The sequence below is a fragment of the Falco biarmicus genome, chromosome 16 (genome assembly GCF_023638135.1).
Source record: "Falco biarmicus isolate bFalBia1 chromosome 16, bFalBia1.pri, whole genome shotgun sequence".
Lineage (NCBI taxonomy): Eukaryota > Metazoa > Chordata > Aves > Falconiformes > Falconidae > Falco > Falco biarmicus.
In genome coordinates this window covers 10558980-10582669 of record NC_079303.1, presented here as the reverse complement: position 1 = coordinate 10582669, position 23690 = coordinate 10558980, and the positions used below count along the sequence as shown (strand labels likewise).

The 23690-nt window shown below is 49.7% G+C and overlaps 1 protein-coding gene across 1 annotated transcript; it reads right to left on the bottom strand.

Moving 5' to 3' along the window:
- Positions 1 to 5291: 5291 nt before the first annotated feature.
- LOC130159874 (T-cell activation Rho GTPase-activating protein-like) lies at positions 5292 to 12056 on the bottom strand. Its single transcript, XM_056361904.1, has 9 exons — positions 11971 to 12056; positions 10343 to 10462; positions 9336 to 9420; positions 8189 to 8248; positions 7802 to 7963; positions 7608 to 7717; positions 7203 to 7398; positions 6921 to 6977; positions 5292 to 5381 (listed from the first exon to the last, which is right to left on the bottom strand). Exons 1-9 carry the CDS (start codon positions 12054 to 12056, stop codon positions 5292 to 5294), a joined length of 966 nt encoding a protein of 321 aa, XP_056217879.1.
- Between the last annotated feature and the right edge of the window lie 11634 nt (positions 12057 to 23690).

The following is a 23690-nucleotide window of genomic DNA, read 5'->3' as shown; positions in this document are numbered from 1 at the left end:
TGAAGGTGCCTTCATATTTGGATGGCTGACTATTTAAGAACAGAAAAGTGTAGCACAGTCTTCATCGTTTTGAGACTTAGAGAGAAGAAAGAAAATATGTGAGGACTTCTTCTTGCACTGCTGTATTCTGTATCTTAGAGTAATTGGGGACAAAGAAGGAATGGGATTTGGGGTTTTATTTCAGTTGCACTGAATGTACCAGGAGAGCACACTTTATGTATAGAAATAAATTTCCATATTCATAAGACTATCAGAACACGGTGTTTTGGTGCTCAGGTTTTATAAACTGTTTTCACGGCTTTATGTTGGTTACGAGTGCTTTATTTTAAGTTCTGATCATCTTTCTTTCTTCTTCTAGAAGTCAAACTGAGCCAGCGAGTAGAACATCAAAAGAGGTATGTAAAAACACAAGCTGAAACTTTTTTCTGCATGCTGCACCTAAGCCTAAGAAATGTAGCCTTGTACTAATTCTTTTATATATATAAAATATAAATGTTTTATATATAATATTTGTAATATATATATAAAAACATACTTTCCAGTGAAACACAGTGTATGCTGTAAATCCAATGTATTTGATTCAGCATAGTGAAAACTGAGCAATGCCAACTTTTGCACGGTGCTAATGTGAGCAGTGGTATTTGTGCCTAGTAACGCATTGCATTTCGTACTGAATAGGCTAGAACATTTCTTGTATGACTGTGTGTTGTACAGATAATGTGGGCTCATTTTTAGAGCTTGCAGGTTCAAGGTTTGCACCACTGAACTTGGTGCCACCCTTCAGTACACCACCACTTTGAATTTACATTTGAAAAAGGGGCAGCATTTTTCTTCAGTTCAGAAAACACTGTCGTTCTGCTGCTAAGACATGAATAAGTAACGCGAGGAGATACTTGACTAGTGATGGCCTAGATCTCCATTTGGCCCTTGGGTGGAATGCTACGTGCAACAATGCATTTCAAAATAGCCCTCATAGTACAAACATTACTTTGTGGTGGTGTTTGGTTTTCATCTGTAAGTATAACTGCTTTTTCTTCACTCGAATGGTGTGAGGCATTACACGAGCTCTAGGTCACGGGATCTGATCACTTTGTAAGCTCTTAGGATAACTTAACCTAGAAATTCATGAACTTGGGGTCTAATGAAAGTAAATGAAAGACAGCGCAAAAACTATGCTGCGCTCATGAACCGTGCCTGTGTGCATTTAGAAAATGTTGAGCTATTAACTGATTAATTTATAAACTGCACTGGCAATGTTTCCTGTAGAGACACTTCCTTCTCAAATAAACGGAAATATTTTTTTTAGATCCTTTTGAGCTGAAAATGGACAGCTTCCTTAACCCTCCGTCTTTTAAGCAGTTGTGAGCATTTGGCAAGGGTCCCCCTCTGAGGTATCCTGAGCGATAGATTGATCTCAAGAGGGGTTGGTTACTTTAGTTTCTTCCCATTAACAACGTAGGCATACGTAAAGCTGTTTAAGGTTTGGACTTTGTTTTGAACAAATACAAATTCCACTGGCTTGGAGGTGGCTCTTTCAGTGATGCTCAGAGGCTATAGCGCAGGCTTTCATACAGCAGTAGGGGTGAACTCTTGCTATGTTCTGATTGTATGCAGAACTTGAACATGTGTTTAATTTTTCTGAATAGATTGGCGACTCTTCCGCATCTCTTTCTCTGGCCCAGCTTATTAAGGTATGTTTAGATGTACTTTCTTGTGAAATAGTGGTTGTAAACCTTACACTGTGCTCTCTAGCTGGATAACTGCTGTAATATGAGCAAAACATTAATTGTTAATAATTCAGAGTGTTTATCCTAACTTTAAAATGTGCGTATACTTTGATACTATCCTGTAGAGAGTAGTTCCCAGCTTGGGAAGATGGAAGGGGAGCACCTTATTGGCCTCAGTGTGATGCTGCAGTATTACTCATCTGCAAGACACAAAGAAGCAGCACTTCAGAAGCTGTTTACCGTTTTTCATACGACCCGTTAATTCTTCATTGGAACCTAACACAATTTTTACAGAAGAATTTAATTGGCTGTAAGTTATGGACATTGCTGGGGCCTTTGCAACAGCCAGAACAGACGTGTTTCTGGAACATGGGCAATAGCATGGCTGTTTTTGAATTTCTAGTCATTACCTAACCCTATGTTAGGTATGACCTAACCCTAAGTCTGAATTTTAAGACATAACCTTAAGACTTAACCCTATGACGTAAGCCTATGCCTTAAGCCTAAGACCTATCTCTAAGACTTAAGACTCAACCTTAAGGTTTAACCCTGAGAGTTAACCCTAACATTAACCCTAAGACTTAACCTTAAGATTTAATCTTGGGACTTAACCTTAAGACTTAAATTTAAAAGTTAATGTTAAGACTTACACCCTAAGGCTTAACATTAAGACTTAAATTTAACACTTAAACTTAAGACTTAAATCCTAAGACTTAACCCTGAGACTTAAACCTCAGACTTAACCTTAATACTTAACCCTAAGACTTAAAATTCAGATTTAACCCTAAGACTCAGTCTATAAGATGTAAACTTAAGACTTAACCTTAAGACTTAAATTTAAGACTTAACCCTAAGACTTCACCTTAGAACATTAAGACTTAACTCTAGACTTAACCCTAAGACACAATCTTGAGACTTAACCCTAAGACTTAACCTAAAGTTTAACTTTAAAACTTAACCCTAAGACTGAACCCTAAGACTTAACCCTATGACTTAAACTTAAGGCTCAACCTTAAGACTTGACTTTAGGACTTAACCCTCAGAATTAACGCTAAGACTTAACCTTAAGACTTAACCCTAAGTCATAACCCTAAGACTTAAATTTTAAGATTAATTCACCACTCATCCCTCTGACTTAACACTGAGACTTAAACCTAAGACTTAATCTTAAAACTTAATCCTAAGACTTATGCCCAAGACTTAACTCTAAGACTTAACACTAGGAGTTTACTCTAAGACTTAAACTTAAGAATTAAAATTTAGACTTAACTCTAAGTCTCAATACATAAGACGTGAACTTAAGACAACCATAAGACTTAGCCCTAAGACTTAAAATTAAGACTTAAATTTAAGACATAACATTAAGACGTAACCCTAAAACTTAACCCTAAGACTTAAGCTTAAGACTTAAATTTAAGACTTAACCCTGAGACTTAACACAAAGACTTCACCTTAGAACATTAAGACTTAACTCTAGACTTAACCCTAAGACATAATCCTGAGACTTCACCTTAAAACTTAACCCTAAGACTTAACCTATAGTTTAACTTTAAAACTTAACCCTAAGACTGAACCCTAAGAAACAACCTGACGACTTAACCCTGAGACTTAACCTTGAGACTTTACCTTGCGATTTAACCCTGAGGTTTAACCCTGTCTTAATGCTAAGACTTAACTTTAAGATGTACCATTAAGACTTAACCTCAAGACTTAACCCTAAGACTTAACCTTAAAACGTAACCTTAAGATTTACACTAAAAACTTAACCCTATGACTTAAACTTAAGGCTCAACCTTAAGACTTAACTTTAGGACTTAACCCTCAGAATTAACGCTAAGACTTAACCTTAAGACTTAACCCTAAGTCATAACCCTAAGACTTAAATTTTAAGATTAATTCACCACTCATCCCTCTGACTTAACACTGAGACTTAACCCTAAGACTTAATCTTAAAACTTAATCCTAAGACTTATGCCCAAGACTTAACTCTAAGACTTAACTCTAGGAGTTAACTCAAAGACTTAAACTTAAGAATTAAGATGTAGACTTAACTCTAAGGCTCAATACATAAGACTTGAACTTAAGACAACCATAAGGCTTAGCCCTAAGACTTAAAATTAAGACTTAAATTTAAGACATAACATTAAGACGTAACCCTAAAACTTAACCCTAAGACTTAAGCTTAAGACTTAAATTTTAAGACTTAACCCTAAGGCTTAACATAAAGACTTCACCTTAAAACTTAACCCTAAGACTGAACCCTAACGTTTAACCCTAAGATATAACCTTAAGACTTAACACTAAGATTGAACCTTAAGAGACAACGTTACGACTTAACCCTGATACTTAACGTTGACACTTTACCTTGAGACTTAACCCTGAGATTTAACCCTAAGACTATTAAGCATTCGCTAAGACTTAACTTTAAGATGTACCATTAAGACTTAACCCCAAGACTTAACCTTAAAGATTTAACCTTAAAACTTAACCTTAAGATTTACACTCATGATTTAACCCTAAGACTTCACCCTAAGACTTAACCTTATGACTTAAACTTAAGGCTCAACCTTAAGACTTAACCCTGAGAATTAAGCCTAAGACATAACCTTAAAACTTGACCCTAAAGTCATAACCCTAAGACTTAAATTTTAAGACTTAACCCAAAGAGTTATCCCTAAGACTTATCCCCAAGACTTAACTCTTAAGGGTTAACCCTAAGACTTAAACTTAAGCATTAAACTTTATAGTTAACCCCAAGACTCAATCCATAAGTCTTAAACTTAAGAGTTAACTTTAAGACTTAACCTTAAGACTTGACCTAAAGACTTAACCTTAACACTTAAATATTAAGACTTAACCCAAAGACTTATCCCTAAGATAAATTTTAAGACTTAACCTGAAGACTTAACCTTAAAAGCTAACCCTAAGAATGAAGCCTAAGACTTAACCCTAAGATATAACCTTAAGCCCTAACACTAAGACTGAACCTTAAGACAGGCCCTGGGCCTGAGCCATCTCTGCAGGGATGAGGCCTTCCTCGGCGTCCGTCCCTCAAACCCTCCCTCCGGCCCCCACGATCCGTCCCTAAAACACTTCCCCTCTGGCCCCCAGTCCCTGCTGGCCCTGAAGGCCGGCCACAGCACTTGGTTTCAAGCCTGAGCTGGTCATGTCATGGCTGTTCTGGAATGTGGTACAGTGAAAGAAGAGATTGAAATGGCAAATGTTCCCCCCCAGAGTGGTCCCATGCTGGCAAAGGTTGTCCGAGGAGGTTGTGGGCTCTCTGTCCTTGCAGATCTTCAAAGGCCAAGGGCACACAGTTCTCTGCAACCTGCTCTAGATGAGCGTGCTGGAGCAGAGGGCTTGGCCCAGAGGACCTCCACGGGTCCCTTCCAACCCCACCCTCCTGTGTGGCTCTGTGCTTTGCTTTTCCTCCTAAAGCTCCTCAACTCAGCCCCGATGCCCGCTGGAAAGGGTGCTGGGGCAAGGGATGATCCCAAACTCCTCCCCGAGGGTCCTTCCCAGCACAAGAGCTCCCCACTCCGGAAGACACGATGGCAGACACGGTCAGGAGAGGGAAAAGATTCTTTTATTGTCAACACCAGCTGCGAGGGCCCAGGAGTCACAGCGGTTCAGCCGGTGAAAGTCAGTCAGCACCTGCAACGACAGAGTCAGAAAGCTCTGCTAAGCCCCCAGAGGCAGGAAGAGGCAGGATTTGGTTCCCCCTTCTTTGGAGGACACTGTTTCTGAGGAATTCCTCATGGCCCAGAAGGGAGAGCTCTTGCTGGCCTCCACTAGGGGCCTTCTCCCCAGGGGTGACCTCCCTAGGGAGCTGTGCGTGCGCAGGGATGCTGACAGTGCCCCTGTGCCACGCAGCAGGGCTCGATGGGGAGCCCCTGGGGAGCTGCCGTGGGGCTCATCCCAAACCCTGCTCAGCACCAGCCCTCGCCGGCCCTTGCCAGCCAGCTGGGCTGACTTAGGGCCGTGTTCAGACTCGGGAAAGATGGGCAGCAGCGCCTGGTACGCACCTGGCCTTCCTGACGTGCTGCACCGTCCTGAATTTTCTCAGGTTTGGGCCCGCAAAGTCATTTCCTCTCTTCTCCGTTTTATTTTTGCTGTGCTGTCCCTCTCCTCTGCCCAGATTTCTTTTCTCTTTCTTTGTCTCGAGTTTTCCTTCTCCTGGTGGGATCCTGAAAAACTTTCCACCCCACAGCGTGATGAGAGGGGGAAAGCCCCAAGCCCCTGCAGTGAGCTCTCAGGTCAGGCAAGGGGAGCTCTTCCTACCTGGTTTCCTGGGGCAGGCTGGTCAGTTGTTGCAGGCATGCCGGGGACTCTGCCGTGCCCTCGGGGGTGGCTGGAGGCAAATCTGGAGGTGCCTAAACCAGAAACGTGGGAGGTAACGGGTGGCAAGTAAGGGCCTGGGGTAGTGAGGGCCTGACTGCCAAATTGCCATCTTAGCTCTACAGAGGAGATGCTGGCTTGCATCATGCACATTTTGCACAGTCCAGCCACTGCAGCCTAGACTTGATGAAGCTGCGATGGAATAGGATCTGAGCAAAAGCCCTCTCAAGGTGACAGCTACTCCCTTCTGTCCTTTTGTGGGTGTTTTGTAGGTATGTTTTGTTTGATGAAGCAGATCATACTTCATGAAATGCATTCCAGAAACAGCCTTTCCAGTTTTCCTTAACACGTACCACGCTGGGGGGAGAGGAGGAGCCCCAAAGGCACAAGAGAGCGGCTGCCAGGAGGAGGCCCAGCGGCTGCTTGGCCTCCTGGGAAATTACTGTCCCACTTGAGACATGTTGTCCCAGTGTCTGTGGAGCTGCCGTACCTCTGCCGCTTTGGGCCCTGCCCCTGTGTCTCCCCCAGCTCCTCTGTCGATGTCCAGCAGAGAGGCGTCTGCATCCAGAAAGGCTTCTGCCGGACGCTGGGTGTCTGCTGTGCCTGCAGGGCCACTTTGCTCTTCGCACTGCAGCTCTGGAAAGCAAAAGCACGTGCAGCAGCGCGACTTCTTGGAAGTCAAGTACATCTCAAGCAAAGCCCAGCCAAGCCCTACACCGCTTGTCTCCTCAACGTTGAGGTTTCTGGCATCCCGAGCCCCAGTGTCTGTGACAAGCCTCAGCCCCTCCTCCTACCTGTGCGCCTGTCCATGGGTGCTGGCACCTCCTCGGCTGATGGAGGGGAGAGGCCGGCCACCTCCCCCCCAAAGATGTCCCCGCAGTTTTCAATGAGGAACTCCACCAGCACGTTCACCTGCAGACATGAAAGCCTTGGTCTCAAGCCAGGTGCCTGCAGACATGTCAAGCAGCCTTTCCCACTGCTGACCCTTTGTCTGCGCAGGTGGCTGCGGCTGGGGGTTGCTCTTCCAGGCACCCAGCCCACCAGCCCTGGCTCAAGGGAGGAGGCAGCCAGGGACCTCTCAACAGCCAAGCTCCGATGGGCCGGGAAGGCAGCAGCCGGCTGCTGGGTAGGGCGTACCTTCTCGGTCACTGCCAGCATGGCCTGCAGCGGGAGCAGGTCCTCGTTGGGTGGGCTCAGCAGGTTGGGCCCGATGCAGATGGCCAGGTTGCTGCAGCTCATTCTGCTGGTGGCTGCGTTGTGGCCGATGTGCTGCAGCAGGGCCATCAGCCGCTTCAGGAGGAGGAGATTGGCCACAGGCAACTTGTCAGCCACCCTGAGGGAAGAGGAAGACAAGGCTGATGAAGCAGAGGGTGCCCACAGCCGTCCCTGCAGCTGGCCCCAGGCGGGTGGGAGCCAGCAGCCGTGTTGCACAGCTTTGCAGCTGCCCGAAAAGACAGCTTTCTGAGGAACCCATGCCTTTGCAGGCAGGTCCCAGAACTCTCCCGGTCCCTGCTCAACAGGCCGGCGGCTGCCCACACTTACGCTTTCAGCTCCTCCACCTTGGCCTGCTTGCTGGCCCTCTCCATGGCTGCCATCCAGTCCTCGTAGAGGTCGATGACGAGGAGCTTGGTGGGGATGCTTCGCAGGAATTCCTGCAATGCCAAGGGCTGCAGGTGAGCCTTTGAACGCTGCAGGCCAGCCAGGAGCTCCTCCAGCTGCAGCTCAGAAGCGCTCACCTTCAAGATGACGGCCAGCAGCAGTGCAGGCTGGCTTCCCACATCGACTTCCGTGCCGCGGTCCAGGGCCTCGCGTAGCTGCCGAAGTTCTGTGCCGCCGGCAGCTCTGCGGAATATCCCCTCCGTCGTCGGTCCTTCCTGGTGCAGGACAGCCAGCAGCTCCTGCAAGAGATGCAGGACAGTGGCTTGGCTGAGGAGCTGCCCTGCAGCAGCGGTGGCCATGGCCAGCGCTCTTCCCCAGGCTGGGCTCTGTCCTCCTGCAAAGGGGCTGGGAGCAGAGAAGCGTGAGCCATGGGCAGAGAGCCCAATTCCCCAGTACCTGGAGCCAGGGGACGCTGCCTGTGGACTGAGTGGGGGGCTGGGGACCCCGTGTCCAGGCTGGCTTACCTGGATGGGCCGGGGCAGCGTGTTGTCCTCCCCACAGAGGGCTGCCAGGGGCTGCCCAAAGAGCGCCCTGCTGCAGCCGGAGCCCGCCTGCCCTGGTGCCTGGGCAGCGGCCGGGGTGCGCCGTAGAGCAAAGGGCCAGGGCAGCCCCATCCTCCTCCTGCTGCTGCTGCTGCTCCCTCCTGCTGCAAAGGAAAACAGATTAAGACGCCATCAACGGAGAGCCCCAGGCCAGCGGTCCCAGAGCCTGCCCTGCCCTGCTCTGTCCTGCCCGCAGCGCGATGCTGTGTAGTGCGGCAGGACAGGCAGGGAGCCAGCAGCTGGAACCGTGGCTTTGGCCCAGCAGCTGTGGCTTGGAGGCTGCCGAGAGCTGGTGTGCCACCAGGACAGCCTGTCCCAGCCCTTGCCCTGCCCTCCTGCAAGCTGTGGGCAGCCGCAGAGGCTCTGTGTCCTGCAGAAGCTCATGCAGCGGCCGCTCTCCAGCAGGTGTCCTTGCTAGTCCAGGTGCTGTCCTCCCGTGCGGTGCCCAACCTGCATGGCGACACTCAGGGGACAAGTGAGCACAGTTCAATCCACTGCAGGAGGCTGCCTTTCTTTCCCAAACTCACCTGGCTCGTGGCAAAGTCCCCCTGCGTTTGCAGATGGGGCCGTCGCAGGCCCTTGCTTGGGATGAGCCTGCAAGAACCAAGAATCGGGCTGCGCTTGGAGAGCAGCCCCGCAGCAGAAAGGGCCAGCGGCGAGCTGCCCCCCGGCACCAGCAGCCTAAGCATGGCAGAGCTGGGACCCTCTGGCCTCCCAGGCTCTCTGCCCCGTGCGGCAGGTTTCGTCCCAGCTCCGCCAGCCAGCCAGTACGTACCAGCGTTCCTGGTGTCTCCCCAACCCCCTCTGCTGCGGAGTGGTACTGTGGGAACCCCCGCCCTCCTGCACATGGTCACCCCACTGGCTGCACATCCCAGCACAGCCAGAGATGGGTGCAAGGCAGCCATTCTCACCTCTGCCTGTGCCTCCATCAGCCTCTCCAGGCTCCTGGCGCGCACTGTCCTCCACTGGGCGGGAGAGAAGGAGGGGAAGAAGGTGAGCAGCCATGGGTCTGCTGCTCGGCTGCAGGAGCAGTGCTTGGGGACAGGGCCCAGAGCAGAGAGACACTCACGGCGTGGCGGCGGCTCAGCTCCTTCTCCAGGAGCTTGATGGATGTTAGGCGGGTGACGCGGGCTCCCGTGCGTCCTTCTGGTGTCCTGTGCACCGGGAAGGGAGAGGGAGAGAGCTGGGTGAGCCCCAAGCCGTCTCTTGTCTCTTGTCAGGCAGCTGTGCGCGAGAGCTGCCTGCAGCCCCAGGGGCACCTTCCCCAGCTGGGGGCTGTGTTCCCCCGTGGGCCCAGCTTCTCCTGGAGCACCCCCCCCCCCCGGCTTACCCCAGCAGCGTGGCCACCCACAGCTCCTTCAGTGCCTGGGAGCTGCAGAAAGAGAGGAGAGACAGCGTCAGGCCCTGCTGCCCCCAGCCCTGGGCAAAGGTGGGGGCCTGCACAGCCCTGCCCCGTGGGGCAGGACAGAGGCGCTGTCAAAGCCCTGGGTTGCTCTGTCCTGCCTGAGCAGCTGTATTTGCCCTTCCCTTCTGGGGGCCAAAAGGTGACGAGGGGATGCAGGATGGGGAAGCATCCCCCATCCCTCCCTCCCTGCCACCGAGCTGCCTGCTCCCTGCCCAGGCTCTGCACGCAAGGCAGAGGCCAGTCTTCACGGGATGGCGTGGGCACGGCTGGGAAGCTCTCCTGCCCGACCACGACTCACCCAAAAGTGGCAATGCAGGAGCCGGTGGGCCAGGCGAGGATGACAGAGGTGCTGTCCTCATCGGTGCCTTGCTCCTCCTCCTCCTGTCCCTCCTGCCCCGCAGCCTCCTTCCCGCTGCTGAGCACCCACAGCTGGTCCAGGGCCAGGCAGAGCTGTGGGCGCAGGCTGGTGCCATGTCTGCAGAGAGCAGAAGCCGGCCCTGAGCTGGAGGGGGGCTCCTTGGGCTGGGTCCCCACGCGCAGAGCCCTGTCCCCCACCTGCCCTTGGGACGGACGTTGGTGCCTCCAGCACCGAGGGGCCGGGGCCTGGGGCTGGTGCCAGGGTGTCCCTGGGCCGGGGCTGGGGGGAAGGATCTGGGCTCTGAGGGTCTTACCGCAACTTGGCGACCACCAGTTCCTTGTGGAGGAGGAGCAGGCGCCTCTCGCTCCTCTTGCGGCCCCGGGTCAGCCGCACGTCTGCGCTCAGCACCGGCTCGGCGTCGCTGAGAGCCTCCCTGCAGAGCAGAGAGCGGCGGGCATGAGCAACGTCAGTGCTGCGTGGCCCAGCTGTGCCCGCGTGTCCCCGAGCCCTGGGGAAGCCCACCTGGAGCTGCAGCAGCAGCTGGCCTGGCCCATCCTGCCCGGGAGAGGAGGGCCCTGGCCGTGCAGCGAGGAGGGGGCCCAGCCGGCGACGGGGAGGCTGGGAAGCGGGGTGCTGGTGCTGTGGCAGCGCTGCTGGGCCAGAGGCTGCCTCCTGCCAGCGCCGCTGCGTGCCAGCACAGCTCTGCCCTGCTGCCTGTGGTGGCCGTGGGCTCCCCGTGACCAACGGTCTGAGCCCAACGGAAAGTGGGCGGGGCCTGCGGGGGCGGGGCTGGGGCCCTCTCCAGTATGGCCGGCCCTGCCTTGCCCGGGGGAGCCCCGAGCAGGACAGGGCAGGGGGCAAGGGCCACCTCCCTGCGCCTGCGGCCAGCGCTTTCACCTGGCTTTTTGACAGGGTCCCGCTCAATAAAAGAAGCTGTTTTTCCTAGAGATGACCATTGTGGCTAGAGGCAGACTCCTCTTGGTGGAGGCCGGCCTAGCCGTTGGAAGGCCTCTGGCACACAGGCCGTGCTAGGCCTCAGGCCCCAAGGCGCTGGAATTGGAGCAGGCCCACCGGGAGGAAAAACTTCCATTTTTACCAAAAGACGGGGGGACTAGCAGCAGTAAAGAGCCGCTCGGGTCCTGCCAGGCGCCACAGGGAAATGAAATGTGTGGTGAGCTTCGGCAGGAATTGTGGTGCCCCTGGAGCACCACCCTTGCTTGGGAAGGCTTTATCCCACCTGGGTGTTAAGGCTTCACCCTTGGCGATCAGGGCTGGATGAGCACCACCCAGGAGCCCCTGCCCTGTTAGCCATGACCTTCACCCAGCCGGTGGCCAACACGGCCAGGGGCGAGTTTGTGGGGTAGGCCATGACCATGGCAAAGAAGGGACCCGTAGCCAGCTTTTGATGGCCCGTGTCTCATTTCACTGTTGACCCTAAGCAATGCCTTGCTTCAAATAGAAGCGATGCAGAGAGTTACACACCCGCCCTTTTCAGGAAAAATGCAGGACATCAGAGACATGTAGCAAGTTCTCTGCTGGCTGTTGTACACTGCAGCAAGAAGCAGCGTGGGTCCAGTGGCTAATGCTGGAAGGGGAATTCAGCACTTCTGGGAAAGGGATATAAAGGCACTCTTGTGGGCCAGGCTGGGATTGGGGAGGCTGGGTGGGTGTCTGGGGTCCCAGCTTTCCTGCAGTGCTGACTGTGTGCCTGCTGCTTGTTCTTCCCTGCAACGCCGGTTGCATCCACCTGCTGGGGCTGTGCTTGGGAAGGGCACCGGGGGTGAGCAAGCCCATGGGAGAGGGCTGGGGGGAAGCTCTTCTCCAGAGATCTACCAGAAACTGTCCAGAGCATCCGAGAGGATGCTCTGTGTGACAAGGGAAGGTGCCCGTTGGTCCAATGTATGGAGCCTGCAGGGCTCCCATCAGGGTCCTTTGACCTACCCGTCCTCCAGCCAGCAATCCAGGTGCCCCTGGGGGGTCCCATGTTGGTCTCCTGAGGTACCCTTTAGCCCCGGTGAAGGTGTCATGCCTCAGTGTGTGCTTGCAGGGCATGTTTCCTTCCTGCTGACAAGGGCGGAATTGCAGTTAAATGCCCCTGGGCGATCCCGAGCCAAAAGCAGATTTTTTTCTATGGGCCACACTGCTTTGCAGTCCATGTGTGTGGTTCAGCTCCTGCATGGGAGCTGAGGACACGAGGTGACCTAGCTCTGAAGCTGGCCACTCTTGCTCCAGGCAACTCCAGTTGCTTGCGTTTTCCTTCAGCTTCCCCAGCCTGATGATCTCCACTGTCACCTCCTCCCTGTCCTACAAGAAGTATCCCTCTCCAGGCCATTAGGACAGTGGCACAGCACTCAGAATCCAGATCACTGGTAGAGAAGTAGGACAGAGGAAAAGAGAAGTTCTCCTTTGAAAGAAATCCTTGTTTGTCCTCCTTTAGCTACCAGTGGATGAAAAATACGGGGACAGAATTTCAGGCCAGCCACAGCACTGGCTTTCAAGCCTGAGCTTGTAATGTCATGGCTGTTCTGGAATGTGGTACAGTGAAATGAGAGATAGAAATGGCAAATTTTCCCCCCCAGAGCGGTCAAATGCTGGCAGAGGTTGTCCAAGGAGGGTGTGCAGCCTCTGTCCTTGGAGATCTTCAAAGGCCAAGGGCACACATTTCTCTGCGACCTGCTCTAGGTGAGCGTGATGGAGCAGAGGGCTTGGCCCAGAGGACCTCCACGGGTCCCTTCCAACCCCACCCTCCCGTGTGGCTCTGTGCTTTGCTTTTGCCCTGGCGGAGATCTTCAGGGACTTTGCGTTCCATTTTGTGTTGCCTTAGGGCTACAGTGTGCTGTGGTTTGGGGGCAACAAGGTTATGGTGTGCCAGAGGTCAGGCGAGTTAGTGTCAAAGTGTGTTATTGTTATGGACAGAACCTGTGTTTGTTGGCCCTGTGTTCCTGGGGTTATGGCATTTTTATCATGTGTTCTGTGTGGTGATATTTTTTTTTGTGTGGAGAGTGCCTTTTTTCAGCTATTTTGCCTTTGTAGGGTTTGCATGGGGGCCTCTGGTTTGTGTACCAAGTTTCTTCTGGTTGTTTTTCTGCTGTGCTGGTGGACGGTGGTGTTTTTTTCTGTCTTGAAACCATCGTTACAGGCCTAGTATATCTCCTGCAGGTCAGGCAGTGTCACTTCTGGTGTGGTCTGACTCATTTCTGGTGAGTTGGTAGGTAGGTATGGAGGACATGTGGTCCCTCCATGGAGGATGACTGCTAGAGGACTAAGAGGCAGATCTGTGGAGGGGTGAGAGGACTGCTGGCCCATAAGTAGTGACTGTCAGAGGACTAAGTGTACTTGAATTTACGTGGGCTTCCAAATTCATGGTTGTTTCTCCTGCCTTGCGGAAGAGCCATGGGAAGTCACCAGCCACACGGAAGGATAAAGGGTTTCCCACGGCTACGTGGCTTTTTGGGTTTTGCTTTTGAATAAGAAAGTCCTGTCTCTACATGAGTAGAACTATAAACGGTCAATTTTGCCAACTTTAGAAAGCAGGGAGCAGCACTTTTCTGCTGTGCCTCACATGGCGGCCAGGGCACGGTGAGAAACAGCAAGTGAGTTTCTTCCTGGAACCTTCTCCAGGGGAGCAGTGCTGCACTTGTCAAGGTGAGGGGTTTTTTGGCTCTATACGATTGCAAATGTGAGGGGTTCATTTTCAGAACACAGCTATTAGGGAGCAGAACATTTGTGCTGTGCCTCACATGGCTGCAAGGACAGAGTGAGAAACAGCAAGAAAATTCCTTCCTGGCACCTGCTCCAGGGGAACAGTGCTGCCCTTTCCCAAGATGTATTTTTTTTTGGCTCTTAAGGTCTGCAGCTCTGAAGGGTCAGTTTTGCTCACCACAGAAAGCAGGGAGCAGAACTTTTGTGCTGTGCTGTTCCTCACATGGGTGCCAGGGCAGGGTGAGAAACAGCAAGAGGATTCCTTCCTGGCCCCTTCTCCAGGGGAGCAGTGCTGCCCTTTCACAAAGTGAGCACTGGTTCTGCATGAGTGCAAAATGTTTGGGTCAAATTTCTCACCACAGGAAGTAGGGAGGTGAACTTTTGTGCTGTGCCTCACATGGCTGCCAGGGCAGGGTGAGAACAGCAAGAGAATTCCTTCCTGGAACCTTCTTTATGGGAGGAGTGCTGTACTTTGCCAAAGGGACTTTTTTTGGATCTTAACGACTGCACCGCTGAGGGATTAATTTTTGCTCACCACGGAAAGCAGGGAGCAGCACTTTTGTGCTGTGCCTGACATGGCTGCCAGGGCAGGGTGAGAAGCAGCAAGAGAATTCCTTCCTGCCACCTTCTCCAGGGGAGCAGTGCTGCAGTTTGCCAAGGTGAGGTTTTTGGGCTCTGCGCAATTTCAAAGGTGAGGGGTCCATTTTCTGACCACAGAAGGCAGGGAGCAGAACATTTGTGCTGTGCCTGACATGGCTGCCAGGGCAGGGTGAGAAGCAGCAAGAGAATTCCTTCCTGCCACCTTCTCCAGGGGAGCAGGGCTGCACTTTGTCAAGGTGAGTTTTTTGGGCTGTGCATTATTGCCAGTGTAAAGGTGTCCAGTTTCTCCCCACAGAGAGCAGGGTGCACAACTTCTCTGCTGTGCCTGACGTGGCTGCAAGGACATGGTGAGAAGTAGCAATAAAATTCCTTCTGGAACCCTCTCCAGGGGAGCAGCCCTGCACTTCCCCAGGCCATGTTTTTTGGTTCATGGTTTCCCAGGCCATGAGTTCAAAAGTGCTGTGTCAATTTTCTCACCAGAGAAAGCAGGGAGCAGAACTCTTGTGCTGTGCCTCACATGGCTACCATGCACGGTGGGAAGCAGCAAGAGAATTCCTTCCTGGTACCTTCTCCAGGGGAATTTCCCAGCTCCCGAGGGACTCCTGGCACTGGCTGCAAGGGGGCTCCCAGCCGAAGGGTGGGCCTGGGTGTTGTTGGGGTGTTAATTGGTGATGTCTCCTTTCCTTAGTCACGTTAACACTTTGGGATAACAAATGGATGCTTCGCTCCTGTTGCTCTTTTATCATATCGCTCACAGTAACTGCCACTGGTTCCTTTTATCATATTGCATGCTATTTTCTTTTATTGCAATATAAGAAACTGCATTTGATATATTCCATTATGTGATATACTTGATAGATTTGATTATATTTGATGTGGAGTTCAGCTTTGCTGTCTATCCAGTCAGCCAGCAAAACAGAATTTGATGTAGTCGGCAGCATACGAAGTAAAACTCTCTCTATTTAGGAAAAAAAAAAAAAATGTTCCTCGACTTGCTGTTGTCAGGTGGGAACCATTGCCTTATGGTGTTTGGGCCAGAGTGGTCTGGTGGTGCTGGGCAGTTGGGCCATGCCAGGGACAGAGGTTGTGGTGTCTGGCGGGACGTTTGATGCCACTGTATAGATTCCACTGTGTATACGTTTATGTCCAGGGATTCTGTTAAGGGAAGGCTGCTGGCTCGGCAAAGGGACAAGATGTCTGAGCTCCCCGGTTACCACGCTCTGATTTGCTGTGTAGCTCTACGTTAAACACACCTGCGCACAAAGGTTAGGCCAAGCTGACTCTCTAAAGCTGTTAGAAGTGACGAATTAAGGGACCTCTCATGCAGGGAGTCAGCCTTGGGAAGGATGGGGAACAAAGAATGGATGGGGAAAAGATCTGCGTTCTCTTCAGTGATGCAGAAAGAGCCTCTGGGTGAGGACGTTGTGGTCGCAGGAGGAGACAAGCCGATAAGAGTGCTGCGATCCGCAGAATGTTGGTTGGAATTCGGATAAAGGTAATTGTTGTGGGGGGAGATCGTGACCTCTGACTCAGATAGCCCCCCGAGAGAGGGCAAGGCCCCGCTTGGGGAGCACGGGGAGCTAGTAAAAAACCTCAGCAGTGCTGTCTGAGGGTGTGTGCTCGTTTGCATTAAAGCAAGCAACTTGTAACCCATCCCGTGCCTGACTGAAAATGCATGTGTAATGCGCTATGAGTGTGCAAGTGCTCTGCTGTCCATAGTGCGTACCCTCGAGGAACTGGGTGAGCACGCTCAGAGGAAACATTCCCCCGTGCTCCCAGCACTGCCATAAAGAATGCCGGCCTTCTGAAACTTGCAAGCAAGGCTTAGAGGGTTTTTCTCCCTGACCGACTTTATGGTATCATTCCCACCATACTGGAGAAAGCAAATCTTTTTCTGTTTGGTGGTGAAAGCAGCTTGGGGAGCGTCACTGAAGTGCAGCACTTTTTTAACCTCAGGTCTAAAGTGCCACCGGTCCTACCGTGGAATACATCCTTCCTCAGGCTTTCAGCAAACGGAAAGGATGCAACAAACCCACCCCACTAAGACGTCCTGCGCTTTTTTTATCTTCCCTGGAAGGTGGGGACATGACCCTGTTGGGCCATCTGTGCCACCTGCCTGGGAGCCAAGATGGTGCCTTTGCATTTCAGGCTAAGCACTTACCTTCTTTTTTTTCCTTTTCAGCGACTTTAGAGCCACCCTTAGGGAGGCTGGTTAAGCTGGTTTATGTACAGCTGGTCACCAGTGGAGGGAAACGGTAAGCTCTGCTATTGCCTCTGGTGTTTACTTGTTACCTTGTCGCTCGTTTGAGTGATCTTACCGTGCCCCGGCAAGCAGAAGCTATCACGCCACTTTAGGCCTTGGTCTAATAGTCATGCAAAGCAATACTGAAAGTCATTCTGAGATCTGGAACAGGCCCCAATGTGCATTTTATAAAAGTGCATCTTGGCTGCTCTTTATCTTTGCATGGGTTTTTTTCCCGTTTCTCCAGACTGTTGAAGCTCTGAAAGGCGCCAGTGAGCTGCTCTCCCTCAGTTTGCTCCTTTGCCTTTGGGGAGTGCGGTTCATGTTTTCTTCATGGCTTTGCAGAGGAGAAAATCCATGAATACACCACCTTGCTTTTTTCACCTAAGCTAATTTCAGAAACTGCCTCCTTTAACTTAGACATGAAACTCTTCTTAACCTCTTTGTGCACTTGTAGAAAAGCAGGGTGGGGTGGGGGTTGGGGGGTGGGGGTGTCTTCAGGAAGTGCCCGCAAAAGAGCCTGTGGGAGACCCTGTCCCTTGACTCACATGTGGGGTAGTGAAGAGCCTGAGAAAGTCATGGGTGTTTTGGTGTTCACCAAAGCAGGTTTTCGGTTTGGTTTTTTTTTTTCTTATTGTCTTGTTATCTTATGTAGCTTATGCCACCAGGTAGTGACAGCCCGGGGGTGACAGGAGGGGACAGCAGGCAATGGCAGCCTGGAGGGTGACAGGAGGGGACAGTAGGTGGGGACAGGCCTGGGGGGGGGGTACAGGAGAGGACAGCTGTTGGGGACAGCCTGGGGGGTGACAGGAGGGGAGAGCAGGTATTGAAAGCCTGGCGGTGACAGGACCTCAGGCGCCAGATCAGGCCGCGAGAGGCTGAAGGCGACTCACTGCGACCTGCAGGTCACCAACGCCTAGACCATGGAAGGCGCGTGGGGGCGGCAGGCGCGGGATGCGGGGACCGGCCGGCTGGCGGTGGCGCAGGTGGCCAGTGAGGCGGTTGGGCCGCGGCCGGCAGCGGTGACTTGTGCTGGGGCCTCAGAGCTGCTCTTCCGTGGTTGTGCGCTGGCAGCTGGCGTGAGGGCTGTGTGCGCAGCCAGGCACAGCAGCGCACGGGGTCGATGTGCGGCACCGTGCGTGGAAGAGGTTTGGTTTCTGGGAACCCTTCTAGGTAAAACGATAAGGAAATGTGGGACAATGCCTTGTAATCACAAACCTGCCAGATTTCTTTGAAACCCGGCAGAGAAGGCTGAACGTGATAGAAAAGGAGTGGATGGCTAATTTGAAGGGGAAAAAAGTGGGTTTGGTGACTGAAATTTGTCTTCAACTACTTTTACTCCACCGCATTGCCAAAGTGGCGCTTGGCTGCTGCAGAAACTGCTCAGTAGCAACGTTTTGGATCAAGAGTGTATCTGTGAGTGAGAATCTATGCAGACCCTGGAAAGCCATCTTGTAGACGGGTGTTCTGTCTCAAGTATACTTGGCATTTCTTGCTAATACAGCTTCTTTGCTACACCAAAGACATTTTCATTCAGATGTTATTGAGCATCATTTCTTCGTTTCTTTCAAACGGTGCATTTTTTTCCTGGTACTGCGTGTTAAACGGTGTCAGGGCAATACTGAAGTTTTATGGCAGATCACTTATGGTGAATATACCTAGAAATGTTCTTCGAGAAGCCCTAAGTTCTTTTGAATCTCAGAAATGGTGCTTGATTCTCAGAGACGGTAATGGTTTCGTATTACTTAGCGTGCTGTTTCAGTTTGGTAATCTACCATCTGGCAAAGCTTGCATGTGATTAAAGACTTTGGGATATGACAGAAATAAAAAGACTTGGAAACCGTTGCCATTCCTTAAACATTCAAATTTTATCGGGTGTTTTGTTTTGGTTTTTTTCTTTTTTTTTTCCTGTGGTTCTGTGACATTCTCACAACAGTCTTTTCTTTACAATGTGTACTCATAGGTTTTTTCCCTCTTCCTGTTTGATGTATTAAAACTTAAACAGAATAACATGTCTGCTGCGGTAACTGTAACTTTGGCCCTAGCCTTTCAAGTGGTTGGACCTAAGCACGCTGTTTACCTGCAGATAGGTAAAGTATGTTCAGGAGAGTATCTGTGAGGAGACTTAACAGCACGGTGTTAGGGGTCTTGGGGGTGTTACGGGATCGCGTGTCATACGGCGGTAGAGATAGACATGCAGGTAGAGGCAGATGTACAGGTTGTGACACAGATACTTAGTGGAACTTCTGTAAGGGTGTCTTCCCTGTGAAAAGGCAAAAATCCCCCAGTGGTTGTCAGAGCAAAGCTAAGGAATACATTTCAGTGTCATACACATGTATGCGAGATTTTGGGGTTTTACACACAACCGTGAATTTCCGTTTTTATTGAACAGCCTCTACGTGCTTAAAGTCACCTTCAGAAGATGAAGGAAAGAACTCGGCCAGGATGTTCTGCCTAAAGGGGGTTCTCGGAGATCTTCCCTGTGGAGATACGGTCGTGGGTTTTATAACTTGGTGCAGGAGTCCTGACTAAATGGTGACGTGATCTTGGAAAGACCCTTCAGTGAACCTTGAGTGAAGATGGCCAACTTGTTCAGATTTTTCGGGGCCGCGTGATCACGGAAATCTCGTAATAGCAGCAATGCTAATAGAAGCTAAAAGTAAACAGGATTTTAAACATCACTGGGGGAAAAAAAAGAAAGAGATGGTGGACTCTCTTTGAAGATGGTGGGAAGGCAAAATGGATGGTTGGGATGTGTTTGAAAAGGTGGGAGGCAGGGTGGGGGTGTCCTCTTCCGTGCTCGCTGTTATAGAGACATGTTCTAGGGTTTTGTAAGCTAACAGGAGCAAAAGCAATGTAAGTGAGATCAGGAAAGAACCTCATGCTTTAGCAGACTCTGCTTTAGTGACTTTAGAGACCATTTTGCTGTTGGCATTGAAACGATTCCAAAAAAATGGAAAAGATTTTGCTGCTTGTGTTTGACTATCAGACCTGAAGATTTCTGGAAAGGTAACCTGAGACGATAAAAGCATGACGCTGTGTGTAAAATGTTGGGTTTGTATCTGTAAAGGGATTCCCTGAAGTGCTACGTCACGACATGTCAATATCACTCTTACAAACTGACTGATGCTTTCTCTGTATTGATGTTGTTTCCAGAATACACAGATGATAATGCCCTGATTCCGGGGAACTCATCGGTAACTGTTAGGGGAGTCCCCGTCAGAGGAGTTAAAGCTACCGGCAAAACAGACCTTGGGTAAGTAGCCATAACACGTTGTGTTCTTTGGGAGGGGTTTCAGTGCGTTCACCTTCTTTGTGGCGGTTAGTTTACGGAGGCATTCAGGTTGTATCTTTCTTGTTAAAGCTGCTGTTAAATTGTGTTGTGACAGGGCAGATTTGAAGGTGTCTGTCCCAAAGCAGACTTAGATTTTTCAGCCTGCTGGGACGTGGCATTCAAGCTCCAACAGTGGTAACTGTTCAGACGTTTGAATTGGGTTTGTTCTTGGGCTTGGTTTTTCTGAGAGTCAAGTTCTCCATCCTGTTTCCTCTATGCAGAGAGATTCCTTATTGTATGCTTTTGCTTTTAGTGCTTTTAGAGTAAACGGAGAGACACATTGCAGTGTGAACCGGTGATTTGTTCCCATCTGCCAGCAGTCCGAGTCTCCGTGTTTGACTGCTTCCTTTGTCTGGGGGAGGGGGGCAGGGTATTCTTACACCCCAAAGGGGGGTGTGTGTGTGTGGGCTGCATGCTGTCTCCAGAGGAAGGACTGAGAGTGGCCAGCTGGCAAACCATGCAAACAAGAAGTTTCATTCTTAAGTGCTTCCTATTAGATTCCTAAAGACAATGTCTATGTCGGGCAAGAGAAAAAGAACAACATCCTAAAGCGTATTGCCTTTTGTGCCAGGACGGTGAAGGAACAGTTGATCTTTTCCAAAGCTGAAGCTCAGAAAGCAGTTGAGCACATTCCCAAATGTTAGTAGTTACCTTTCTAAGTTTGTTTTCAGCCTAAGCTGCTCTCTGTGCTCCAGGTATTACTGCTGTATTCCTCAGATTTATGGAGGACAGAGAATCTGATTACAATTGCAGATACTCAAATGTAAGCCTGACTACAGCATTATCGCTGTCATCGATGTATTCGTCCAGTCCAGTTCTGTATCAGCTGCATCAGCATGGTTTGAATGGTCATGTTTTCAAGGCTTCTTCAAGACAGACCTCTCCTCCACCATTAGTAGATACTATTGACTTGTGGTTTTGCCATGTCTTTCTAATGTTAGTTCTCAATACATAAAGTGTACTGGCGAGTTACAGCGTGTCTCAAACAAACAGTACCGCGTCATCCTAGTACCCATGAAGCATCTGCAAGCAAAACCCCCTGAATTTATGTGGCTCTCCTGTAAGCTTTGGGCATATTACTGCAGTAGGTGTTGCAGTGCTTTCAGGCGCTACCAAGGCTTTCTGGATGCCACAGCACTGTGCTTCTAAACATGGCCTGGTTTGGGGGGTTAATTTAGATGGGGATGCTTAGTGCTGTCTTGTCAATATCGCCTCGGTTTCTGGTTGGATGGCACCCTCTCCTGGTGTTGGAATGCTGCCCTAAAATGAGAGGCTAGGTGCCCCTAGCATCAAAGATCCAAGAAATACCTGCCCGTGGGGATCAGGGATGTATGCCGCTGCTCTCCTAAAGTTGCAAATGGATCGGGCAGGTTAGCTTTCTCTTCCTTCAGCTGGAAACATTGTGGAAACAACTGGTAGAGTCGTTAGTGTTTGGGAATGATGAACGCATGGTGTCACGGTGGAGAGGCCTTCAGAAATGCGTTAGTCACCTTGTAGTATCTTCCTCAAGGCAAGTGGATGGAGAAACCATGGTGTGGTAATCTAAAGCGTTTCCTCGCACTTCCTCATGTTCAGGAGGTACGTGGCTGTACTTGCGAGCCTGGTGGTGGTGTAGCAGTGGCAGGAAGTATGAGCCTTTCTATTTGTGCAGGACTTGCACAGCAGCCTTTGGGTTGCCTCTGCTCGTGGGACGCTTTGGATGATGTATGAATTGTTTGTTAACTGATGGACGGTTGCATGTGTGATTCATGAGTAGCATGCAGGTACAGACCAATGAGTATGTGGAATCTCGGCAAGGGCTTGTGTGCCATAAGTGTTTCCTAAAATATTGTAGCATGTTCAAGATGATCTTAAAGCAAATTCTGGTAATCCAGGCTTTTTTCCTTATTTTTTTAACACAGGCCTCCTCGACCACAGAAAATCCTTGGAACTGCTTTCAGGTGATGTTTCTACTGCTATTGGTAGTCACTTTAGGCTAGAGGATGGTGGGTACCTGAACACAGTGCTTGGGCCTCCACAAAGAAGCACTTTTCTACAGACACCTGTTCTTGTTGTCAGGGGAGTGTAGAAACCAAAGTGCTCTATCTGGTACCTGTTTGTGATAGTGGGGCTATACAGATTGCCTGAAGGTGCCTTCATATTTGGATGGCTGACTATTTAAGAACAGAAAAGTGTAGCACAGTCTTCATCGTTTTGAGACTTAGAGAGAAGAAAGAAAATATGTGAGGACTTCTTCTTGCACTGCTGTATTCTGTATCTTAGAGTAATTGGGGACAAAGAAGGAATGGGATTTGGGGTTTTATTTCAGTTGCACTGAATGTACCAGGAGAGCACACTTTATGTATAGAAATAAATTTCCATATTCATAAGACTATCAGAACACGGTGTTTTGGTGCTCAGGTTTTATAAACTGTTTTCACGGCTTTATGTTGGTTACGAGTGCTTTATTTTAAGTTCTGATCATCTTTCTTTCTTCTTCTAGAAGTCAAACTGAGCCAGCGAGTAGAACATCAAAAGAGGTATGTAAAAACACAAGCTGAAACTTTTTTCTGCATGCTGCACCTAAGCCTAAGAAATGTAGCCTTGTACTAATTCTTTTATATATATAAAATATAAATGTTTTATATATAATATTTGTAATATATATATAAAAACATACTTTCCAGTGAAACACAGTGTATGCTGTAAATCCAATGTATTTGATTCAGCATAGTGAAAACTGAGCAATGCCAACTTTTGCACGGTGCTAATGTGAGCAGTGGTATTTGTGCCTAGTAACGCATTGCATTTCGTACTGAATAGGCTAGAACATTTCTTGTATGACTGTGTGTTGTACAGATAATGTGGGCTCATTTTTAGAGCTTGCAGGTTCAAGGTTTGCACCACTGAACTTGGTGCCACCCTTCAGTACACCACCACTTTGAATTTACATTTGGAAAAGGGGCAGCATTTTTCTTCAGTTCAGAAAACACTGTCGTTCTGCTGCTAAGACATGAATAAGTAACGCGAGGAGATACTTGACTAGTGATGGCCTAGATCTCCATTTGGCCCTTGGGTGGAATGCTACGTGCAACAATGCATTTCAAAATAGCCCTCATAGTACAAACATTACTTTGTGGTGGTGTTTGGTTTTCATCTGTAAGTATAACTGCTTTTTCTTCACTCGAATGGTGTGAGGCATTACACGAGCTCTAGGTCACGGGATCTGATCACTTTGTAAGCTCTTAGGATAACTTAACCTAGAAATTCATGAACTTGGGGTCTAATGAAAGTAAATGAAAGACAGCGCAAAAACTATGCTGCGCTCATGAACCGTGCCTGTGTGCATTTAGAAAATGTTGAGCTATTAACTGATTAATTTATAAACTGCACTGGCAATGTTTCCTGTAGAGACACTTCCTTCTCAAATAAACGGAAATATTTTTTTTAGATCCTTTTGAGCTGAAAATGGACAGCTTCCTTAACCCTCCGTCTTTTAAGCAGTTGTGAGCATTTGGCAAGGGTCCCCCTCTGAGGTATCCTGAGCGATAGATTGATCTCAAGAGGGGTTGGTTACTTTAGTTTCTTCCCATTAACAACGTAGGCATACGTAAAGCTGTTTAAGGTTTGGACTTTGTTTTGAACAAATACAAATTCCACTGGCTTGGAGGTGGCTCTTTCAGTGATGCTCAGAGGCTATAGCGCAGGCTTTCATACAGCAGTAGGGGTGAACTCTTGCTATGTTCTGATTGTATGCAGAACTTGAACATGTGTTTAATTTTTCTGAATAGATTGGCGACTCTT